Source organism: Spermophilus citellus, assembly GCF_964194105.1.
Source record: "Spermophilus citellus genome assembly, chromosome: 15".
NCBI classification, from domain to species: Eukaryota; Metazoa; Chordata; class Mammalia; order Rodentia; family Sciuridae; genus Spermophilus; species Spermophilus citellus.
Window position 1 is genome coordinate 34,297,367 of NC_138195.1, and position 11,365 is coordinate 34,308,731.

At 36.6% G+C, this 11,365-nt stretch overlaps 1 protein-coding gene across 1 annotated transcript; it reads left to right on the forward strand.

Annotated features, from left to right (window-relative positions):
* Window positions 1-6,941: 6,941 nt before the first annotated feature.
* LOC308634386 (melanoma inhibitory activity protein 2-like) lies at window positions 6,942-8,885 on the forward strand (the record flags this gene model as incomplete). Its single annotated transcript, XM_081268224.1, has 1 exon — window positions 6,942-8,885. The coding sequence occupies one exon, from the start codon at window positions 6,942-6,944 to the stop codon at window positions 8,883-8,885; it is 1,944 nt and encodes a 647-aa protein (XP_081124350.1).
* Window positions 8,886-11,365: the final 2,480 nt, after the last annotated feature.

An 11,365-nucleotide genomic window follows, 5' to 3' on the forward strand; every position in this document is an offset into this window, starting at 1 on the left:
CAAGTAGAAACCAGAACGTCAGATAATGAAGACAAAATATACCATCTTGAAAAGAGTCTAGCCAACTCAGAAAGGCTGGTAAAAAATCACGAGAAAAACATCCAAGAGTTATGGGATTACATGAAGAAACCAAACTTACGAGTCATCGGGATAGAAGAAGGTACAGAGATTCAAACCAAGGGAATGAGAAACCTGCTGAATGAAATAATTACAGAAAACTTTCCAGAAATAAAAAAGGAAACAGATATACAAATTGAAGATGCATACAGGACACCGAGCACACAAAATCACAGTAGACAAACGCCAAGACACATTGTTATGAAGATATCCAATATACAGAACAAAGAGAAAATATTAAAAGCTACAAGAGAAAGGAGACAGATTACATTTAGGGGTAAACCAATACGGTTAACCACGGATTTTTCATCACAGACACTAAAAGCAAGAAGGTCATGGAACAATGTATTTCAAACACTGAAAGACAATGGATGCCAACCAAGAATTCTGTATCCAGCAAAATTAAGCTTCAGGTATGACAACGAAATAAAAATCTTTCATGATAAACAAAAGTTAAAAGAATTTGCAGCCAGAAAACCAGCATTGCAAAGCATTTTGAGCAAAACACTACAAGAAGAAGAAATGAAAAACAATAACCAAAACCATCAGTGGGAAGTGCCTCAGTAAAGACAGAGGGCAAGGGGAAAGACAATCATGGAGAAACAAACTTAATTTTTTTTAAAAAAAAGGATTAAACAATCAAACATGGATGGAAGTTCAAACCACATATCAATAGTAACTCTGAATGTTAATGGCTTAAACTCTCCAATAAAGCGACATAGGCTGGTATCATGGATTAAAAAAACAAATCCAACAATATGCTGCCTCCAGGAGACACATCTGATTGGAAAAGACATACACAGGCTGAAGGTGAAAGGATGGGAAAAAATATACCATGCACATGGTCCTCGCAAGCAAGCAGGGGTGCCCATCCTCATATCGAATAAAATCGACTTCAAGACTAAGTTAATCAAAAGGGATAAAGAAGGTCATTATATACTGTTAAAAGGAACCATTCACCAACAAGACATAACAATTATCAATATTTACGCACCAAATAATGGTGCTGCGACATGCATAAAACAAATTCTCCTCAAATTCAAGAATCAAATAGACCACAACACAATAATTATGGGAGACTTCAACACACCTCTCTCACCATTGGACAGATCCTCCAAACAAAAGTTGAATAAAGAAAATATAGAACTCAATACCACAATCAATAACCTAGACTTAATTGATATATATAGAATATATCAACCATCATCAAATGGATATACTTTTTTCTCAGCAGCACTCCCTCAGTAAATATAAAGGGGTGGAGATAATACCATGCATTTTATCTGATCATAATGGAATGAAACTGAAAATCAATGATAAAAGAAGGAAGGAAAAATCCTACATCACATGGAAAATGAACAATATATTACTGAATGATCAATGGGTTACAGAAGACATAAAGGAGGAAATCAAAAAATTCTTACAGATAAATGAAAATACAGACACAACATATCGGAATCTATGGGACAAATTGAAAGCAGTTTTATGAGGAAAATTAATTGCCTGGTGGTCATTCCTCAAAAAAAGAAGAAACCAACAAATAAATGAGCTCACACTCCAACTCAAAGCCCTAGAAAAGGAAGAGCAAAACAACAGCAAATGTAGCAGAAGGCAAGAAATAATTAAAATCAGAGCGGAAATCAATGAAATTGAAACAAAAGAAACTATTGAAAAAATTAACAAAACTAAAAGTTGGTTCTTCGAAAAAATAAATAAGATCGACAGACCTTTAGCCATGCTAACGAAGAGAAGAAGAGAGAGAACTCAAATTACTAACATATGGGATGAAAAAGGCAATATCACAACAGATGCTACAGAAATACAGAAGACAATTAGAAATTATTTTGAAAACCTATATTCCAATAAAATGGAGGATAGTGAAGACATCAATAAATTTCTTAAGTCATATGATTTGCCCAGACTGAGTCAGGAGGATACACACAATCTGAACAGACCAATATCAATGGATGAAATTGAAGAAGCCATCAAAAGACTACCAACCAAGAAAAGCCCAGGACCGGATGGGTATAGAGCGGAGTTTTACAAAACCTTTAAAGAAGAATTAATACCAATACTTTTCAAGTTATTTCAGGAAATAGAAAAAGAGGGAGCTCTTCCAAATTCATTCTATGAGGCCAACATCACCCTGATCCCGAAACCAGACAAAGACACCTCAAAGAAAGAAAACTACAGACCAATATCTCTAATGAACCTAGATGCAAAAATCCTCAGTAAAATTCTGGCGAATCGAATACAAAAACACATCAAAAAAATAGTGCACCATGATCAAGTAGGATTCATCCCTGGGATGCAAGGATGGTTCAACATACGGAAATCAATAAATGTTATTCACCACATCAATAAGAACCATATGATCATCTCGATAGATGCAGAGAAAGCATTCAACAAAGTACAGCATGCCTTTATGTTCAAAACATTAGAAAAACTAGGGATAACAGGAACTTACCTTGACATTGTAAAAGCTATCTATGCTAAGCCTCAGGCTGGCATCATTCTGAATGGACAAAAGTTGAAGGCATTCCCTCTAAAATCCGGAACAAGACAGGGATGCCCTCTATCTCCACTTCTATTCAATATAGTTCTCGAAACACTGGCCAGAGCAATTAGACAGACGAAAGAAATTAAAGGCATAAAAATTGGAAAAGAAGAACTTAAATTATCACTATTTGCAGATGACATGATTCTATACCTAGAAGGGTCTACAAAGAAACTACTAGAACTAATAAATGAATTCAGCAAAGTGGCAGGATATAAAATCAACACGCATAAATCAAAGGCATTTCTGTATATCAGCGACAAAACTTCTGAAATGGAAATGAGGAAAAACACTCCATTCACAATATCCTCAAAAAAAAATAAAATACTTGGGAATCAACCTAACAAAAGAGGTGAAATATTTATACAATGAAAACTACAGAACCCTAAAGAGAGAAGTAGAAGAAGATCTTAGAAGATGGAAAAATATACCCTGTTCATGGATAGGCAGAACTAAGATCATCAAAATGGAGATATTACCAAAAGTTCTCTATAGATTTAATGCAATGCCAATCAAAATCCCAACGGCATTTCTTGTAGAAATAGATAAAGCAATCATGAAATTCATATGGAAAAATAAAAGACCCAGAATAGCAAAAGCAATTCTAAGCAGAAAGTGTGAATCAGGCGGTATAGCGATACCAGATTTCAAACTATATTACAGAGCAATAGTGACAAAAACAGCATGGTACTGGTACCAAAACAGGCAGGTGGACCAATGGTATAAAATAGAGGACACAGAGACTAATCCACAAAGTTACAACTATCTTATATTTGATAAAGGGGCTATAAGCATGCAATGGAGGAAGGATAGCATCTTCAACAAATGGTGTTGGGAAAACTGGAAATCCATATGCAACAAAATGAAACTGAATCCCTTTCTCTCGCCATGCACAAAAGTTAACTCAAAATGGATCAAGGAGCTTGGTATCAAATCAGAAACTCTGCGTCTGATAGAAGATAAAGTTGGCTCCGATCTACAGATTGTGGGGTCGGGCTCCAAATTCCTTAATAGGACACCCATAGCACAAGAGTTAACAACTAGAATCAACAAATGGGACTTAATTAAACTTAAAAGTTTTTTCTCAGCAAAAGAAACAATAAGAGAGGTAAATAGGGAGCCTACATCCTGGGAACAAATTTTTATGCCTCACACTTCAGATAGAGCCCTAATATCCAGAGTATACAAAGAACTCAAAAAATTAGACAATAAGATAACAAATAACCCAATCAACAAATGGGCCAAGGACCTGAACAGACACTTCTCAGAGGAGGATACAATCAATCAACAAGTACATGAAAAAATGCTCTCCATCTCTAGCAGTCAGAGAAATGCAAATCAAAACCACCCTAAGATACCATCTCACTCCAGTAAGATTGGCAGCCACTATGAAGTCAAACAACAAGTGCTGGCGAGGATGTGGAGAAAAGGGTACACTTGTACATTGCTGGTGGGACTGCAAATTGGTGCAGCCAATTTGGAAAGCAGTTTGGAGATTCCTGGGAAAGCTGGGAATGGAACCACCATTTGACCCTGCTATTGCCCTTCTTGGACTATTCCCTGAAGACCTTAAAAGAGCATGCTACAGGGACACTGCCACATCGATGTTCATAGCAGCACAATTCACAATAGCTAGACTGTGGAACCAACCCAGATGCCCTTCAATAGATGAATGGATAAAAAAAAAATGTGGCATCTATACACAATGGAGTACTATGCAGCAATAAAAAATGACAAAATCATAGAATTTGCAGGGAAATGGATGGCACTAGAGCAGATTATGCTTAGTGAAGCTAGCCAATCCCTAAAAAACAAATACCAAATGTCTTCTTTGATATAATGAGAGCAACTATGAACAGAGCAGGGAGGAAGAGTAGGAAGAAAAGATTAACATTAAAAAGAGACTGGAGATGAGAGGGAAAGGGAGAGAAAAGGGAAATTTCAGGGAAATGAAGGGAGACCCTCATTGCTAAACAAAATTACATATAAGAGGTTGTGAGGGGAATGGGAAAATAAACAAAGAGAGAAATGAATTACAGTAGATGGGGTAGAGAGAGAAGTTGGGAGGGGAGGGGAGGGGGGATAGTAGGGGATAGGAAATGTAGCAGAATACAACAATTACTATTAGGGTATTATGTAAAATTGTGGATGTGTAACCGACGTGATTCTGCAATCTGCACTTGGGGTAAAATTGGGGGTTCATAACCCACTTCAATCTAATGTATGAAATATGATATGTCAAGAGCTTTGTAATGTTGTGAACAACCAATAAAAATAAATAAATAAAGAAAGAACCCAAAAAGTTAAACAACATAAATTAAATGACCCAATCAACAAATGGGACAAGGACTTGAATAGAAACTTCTCAGAATAGGATATACAATCAATCAACAAATACATGAAAAAATGCTCACCATCTCTAGCAATCAGAGAAATTAAAATTGAAACTACTCTAAGATACCATCTCACTCCAATAAGAATGGCAGCCATTATGAAGTCAAACAACAATAAGTACTGGTGAGGTTGTGGAGAAAAAGATACACTCATACATTGCTGGTGGGACTGCAAATTGGTGCAGCCAATTTGGAAAGCAGTATGGAGATTACTTAGAAAGCTGGGAATGGAACCACCATTTGACCCAGCTATTCCCCTTCTCGGACTATAGCAAAAAGACCTAAAAAGAACATACTACAGGGACACAGCCACATCAATGTTTATAGCAGCACAATTCATAATAGCTAGAATGTGGAACCAACCTAGATGCCCTTCAATAGATGAATGGATTAAAAAGGTGGCATTTATACACAATGGAATATTACTCAGCACTAAAAAATAACACGATCATGGCATTTGCAGGCAAATGGATGGCATTAGAGCAGATTATGCTAAGTGAAGTGAGCCAATCCCTAAAAAAACAAATGCTGAATGTCTTCTCTGATATAAGGGGGGTAACTCAAAATGGGATAGGGAATAAGAGCATGAGAAGAAGACTACCACTAATAGGGAAGAAAGGTGGGAGGGAAAAAGAGGGAGAAGGGGAGTTGCACGGAAAATGGAAGGAGAAGCTCATTGTTATACAGAATACATATATGATGTTGTAATGAGAAAAAGAAAAAAAAGTGTGTCACATTAGATTGGATAGAGAGAAAGGATGGGAGAAGAGGGGAGGAGTAAGGAGGACAGGAAGGGCAACAGAATAGAATAGACAATATGAATGATGTATGTACATTCCATGTATGTATTATATGTCAAAATACATTCTGCTGTCATGTATAACTAAAAAAAATAAAAAAATAAAGTTAAAAAAATGACAGTACAATGATCTAAAATAACAGTTCTTATTTAACCAGTTGTTTAATTTTTATGGTTGCTTGCTCTATAAAAATAAAACTTAATAAAAACAATATTAAGGGTAAACTTAAAAAAAAGAAACATAAGTCATTAACCCAGCTAAAAAATTAAAAAGAAAAAAGAAAGAAAGAAAGTAGTGTATCATGAGAGTTTTTTCTGTTAGAAATAATTCAAATGACCATCCTAGAAAGAGTCAGCAGGTCTGGGGAGGTAGCTCAGTGGTAGTGAGCTGGCCAAGCATGCAGAAGGCCTTGGAATTTAAAGCCCAATACTGCAAGAAAAGAAAAGGGAGGGAAGGGAGAAAAAAGAAGGGAGGGAGGGAGGAAGGGAGGAAGGATGAAAGGAAGAAAACAAGGAAAAAATGAAGAAAGGGAGGGAGGAAGGAAGGAAGGAAGAAAAAAGGGAGAGGACAAAAGCAGGGAAAGGAATGGGTCATTAAAACAAAAGGGCAAGCAGTACACATATAAGAATATGACCTAAAATCTGTTGAGACAGTTTAGAAAGCTTTAGAATTTGCATGACATCAAACTGAGTGGTATTATGACTGTATGGAAATTTCATAAGAAGCTCCATCTTGGCCTAGCCTAAACCAAACTCAGGGGTGAGTGGCATGGAGAGGACTCCTCTCTGGCTGGAGTGGAAGGGACCTGAACCCCTGGCACTTCAGGATGCACTGGGTAGGGAAGGAAGGGGCCAAGACACCCCTGATGGGCACTTGAGCACCACAAGGCTCCTGGGAGTCCTTCACCCCGGCTCCCCACATCACAACCCCCCCCCCCTTGCAGGGGTTCTCAGTGGTCTGCTCCGTTGCCTGGTGCAGGTTGGAATTCCTGAGCAAACACCTGAGTGTCCACAGCCATATTAGAGGGTGGTCCTGGAAGAAGTAGGAAGGGTTGTGGCAGCATTGTCTGAAGACATGAAACCAGGCCCTAATCCTTATGGCGTTCCTTGGGATTTGGTGATGTGTAGAGCTATTGGATGTTTTTCTCTTCTCTTGTTTTTGTTAAGAAGTTTTCAGTGTGTTAAAAGCAGGCTTTATGTGGGAAGAGAAAAACAGCTGGCTCTAAAACTTTCTAGAAGAATTGAAGAAAAATGTGAACTACTTGAAAAAGTTAGCCTTATTCAAAAAGAGCATGAAGGCATAGAGTCAACTTTAAAGGGTGGCAGTTTTGAGAAGGGTCCAAGAGAAGCCCCAAATTTAAAGGCAACCTATGAAAAGCTGCATAGGTCCAAACCTAGCCATGGGGATGAAAGACTCTTTCTAGAAAAAGAGCTAGAAGAGCAAAAGGCCAAACATTGTAAACAGGATGAAATCATGGCAGATATATCGAGAAGGATAAAGTCCCTCGAAGGTGAATTAGGATCCCTCGGATCACAAATAACTGAAAGTAAAACAAACCTGAGACTGCTTCAAATGAGTGAGGAAGGACTTCAGCTGGCAATGAAAGAAGCTTTGGATGTAAGTTCCCAGCTTCAGCAATGTCAGAAACCAATCATAAAAGGAGAAGCTGAAGCATGGAGGGAACAAGGATGTGTCCAATGTAAAGAGAGCACCACATTGGAAGACTCTCAAGTCCATGCAGGAAAAGTTCAAAGTGATAAAGAAAATCACGAGGAGTCTCTGACTGAAGGCTTGCTGAAGATGAAAGATAGGTCTTCTCCAAGCGCGGGAGCCCAAACAGATGTTGGCAACTTGGAATGGGGAATGAGGAGTGAATCAAGAATTGGTGCCCACTTGGATGATGAGCCAAAAGGAGCTTTAAAGAAACTGATTGATGGTGCTAAGCTAAAGGCCTCCTTAGAAAACTTAGAAGGACAAAGATATCAAACTTGTGCTTTCTTATCTGAAGTAGAGAAAACAAAGGAAGACCTTAGAGAACAGATTAGAAGTCTGAAGACTGAACAGGCAACCTTACTGTCAGAGAATACACGGCTTGAAGGTGAGAAGGAGAACCTTCAGCAGAAATTTAAAGTCATAATGGAACACTATCAAGAAAATATGATGAAACTCTATGGGAAACTCAGAGTAGAGGAAAATTACCGGGTGGAGCAAGAGAAGAAACTTTCCAAGGTCAAAGAAGAGATGGGCCATATGAAGAAAGAGCTGGAGACCTACAGAAAACGAGCCAAATATCTTGAAGAAGAATTGGAGAGAACCATTCAGTCCTGTCAGGAGAAGATTATTTACTCTGAGAAAAAAGCACATGAGAGTGAATTGGCGGCTTGGATTGCTGAAAGAAACCTCCATTATTTCATGAGACAAAAGGCTCGCAATGGACAAAAGTTAACTGAAAGGGAGCTTCAATTTGAACTTGTAGAGAAAGATCCCTGTGCACTTGGTGTTTCAAAGGCAGCATTGGGCAGAAAGAATTCCCCCAATGGTCCCTCATCATTGGGTCCTCCTTGGCAAGGTGGATGTTATTCGAATTATGGCAGACCATCGCGACCAGCAGAACTCAGAAGTTCTAATATGCCTTCTTTGGATAAAGAGGATTGGCCTATGTCTTCAGAAAGTCAATCCAGTAGAAAGGAGACCAAATTTGATCCTGGTGATACCAATGTGCCTGATTCATCTCTCTCTGCTGAAAACCAAGCAACTGGCTCTGGCTCATTGTTGGCACCTTTCCCTCCAGTCAGAGGTGAATTGTTTCCTGTGGACCCAAGGAGTCAGTTCACAAGAAGAGGACCATTTTTCCCTCTGCCTCCTCCAGGAAACAGGTATGGAGCACCTCAAGATTATTTTCCACCAGGCCCACCACCCCCTCCATTTTTTCCAATGCCAGATGTCTATGCATGGAAGTGTTTTTCTCAAGACCTTCCCCCAAGAGCTGGATTTCCTCCACCCACCCCCGCATTCTGAAAGTAGAAATGAGTTCCCTTCAGGATTCATTCCATCTTCAAATGAGCCTGCTACTGAACATCCAGAACCACAACAAATTCCTACTGGTATTTTGGGGCCAATCCCTAGAGAAAGTATAGGTTTCATTTTGGGAAGTAACAATTTAAAAGGGGCCATCATGGTGATACCTGGAGTAGTAGATTCTTATTTTGAAGGAGAATTAAATGTTACTGTAAAGTCAAATTTTGCCCTTCGGTTTACTCCAAAAAATGCAATTACTCAATTACTTTTATTATCCTGTAATTTGGATGGACATCCACAATTAAATTTGGTTTCCAACCTCCCCCCCCCAAAAAAAAAAAAGAATTCTATATTTTGCTATGAATTCTTCATTTTCCAATTTTTCTATTGATTTTTTAAAAATTTTCCTCATATTTTATTATATTTAATAAATTAGAAAAATTAGTCTATGATATGTAAATACTTTTTCTCAGATTTCCATTGGAACTTATTTGTGGTTTTTCTTGCAGATTTAAACATTAATTTCAATAAATATATTGATATAGTTTTTATGATTTGTAGATTTTGTGTCTCAACTAGCAATGTCAAGAACTTTGTAATGTTGTGAACAACCAATAAAAAAAAAAAGAACATATAATTTATAAATGAGTTCAAATACTAATGGACAGGTTGTTAATTAAGTCCAATAGTTAGTTTCATTAATACCTTCTTCCTGCTTCTGTGTCTAATATTCCATCAATTACTGAGAATGTCAAGATCTCCTACTTAGATTGCAACTTTCTTTTTTAAATATTTACTATTATTATTATGTTACTTCATGTGTTTCCATGCAGTTAGTAGTAGTTACATACAGATTCACAATTGTTGAAAGCCTGTTTTGTTTATAGCAAAATAATTATTTTAATGTATTTTATGATTAACAAATTAAATTTTTTCATCCTTTTTCTTTCAAATATTTGTCTTTTTAATTTAAAGTATGTTTCTTATAGAAATATCAGCAATTCCTTACTTTACATAAATTTTAGAGTGTTTAGGTTGAAATATTTAGTTTGCTTTTATTTAATGTTTTTATCAACAATTTGTTTACATTAGGTATTTTTATTTAATGGCTACCTGTCTTATTGTTCATTTGTTTGTTCTTGTATTGTTGCTCTTTTATTTCAACTTTTTAATTCAACTTGCCTAATTTTCTAATAATAAAACATATTTTGTTATTCTGTGTTGATTTGTCTATTGTTTTTTACCTAGTTTCTTCTCAAAATTTTAAAATGTTTTCCCAGGAGATGAAATATGTACCTCTAATTTTTCACCACATTAGATTTAATAAAATAGTACTTCATGTAAAATATAAAAATAGTATAATTGTATTTATTTCCTGATATATATATATATATATATATATATATATATATATATATATATATATATAAAATATTTGATTGGAAACTAATAAGACCTAAGCTTCAAGCCTCCTTTTTTGTATGGTTTCCTTCCAAGACCATGGAACATGCTGTAGATATTTTCTATACAGTTATATATTTTTGTATAATGAAAATTTGAATAATCTTTCCTGTATCTTACCAGGTTTGATTTAGCCAAAAGAAAACAATTTACTCATGGTTTGGAAGGGAGAATTGAAGTAGCAGTCATCACTCTTTTAAGGTGTCAAGTTAGAAACAGAGAATTACCCTACAAATAGAAACTAAGTATTGTTCTCCTCCATTCCACCTCCTACAATTTTCCCACAAGCTGGCTTTGTTGACCAAATTGACCCCAGGCCAAAATCAAATGCAAAATCAACAGACTTCAATAAAGTTCTCCCTAAGCGTTCCCTCAGAGTCACCCTTTGCAGCTGGATCTGCCTGACTACAAGAAAGATGGTTGGGAATCATTTTAACCTTCAACTCTTGAGTCTGAACATTAATTTCCCCCACTTTTTTTCACAAGTTTGAGAATTTTTTTTCTTCTATAAATTACTATATAATAATATCCATACTAGTTTTTTTTTTTTTTTTGTCTTCTTGAACCCCAACTGCTATTGTAACTGGGATCTGGTAGTGTGATGATGTCATTACAATAAATAAATTAATAAAATGTGTGACATTGACTTGGAATTGGATGATGACAAAAAGATACAAGGGTACTGAGGAGATTGAGAGGGAAGGCTAAAAAGGAAAAATAGAAATCCTTGTTGAAAACTAGACAAAAAGGTAAACATGAAAGAAGTTGTGTCAATATCCATCTGTAATAGTGTGAAAAATAAATCACCCTCCTGAGAAGCTAGTGAATTTGGTCAAGGTTATATCTAGGTAGAATGTTGAAAGGGGCAACCGGTTTCTATATGATGAGGTAAGTTGGTAAGAACTGAATGATCTGCTCAGTTTGTTTGCAAGCATAATGTAGAAGAAATGTTACTAACCCAGTACAGGTAGGGTGAGAGAATAAAAACTGTTTCTCATTTCCAGCTTCTCCTGGCTTCA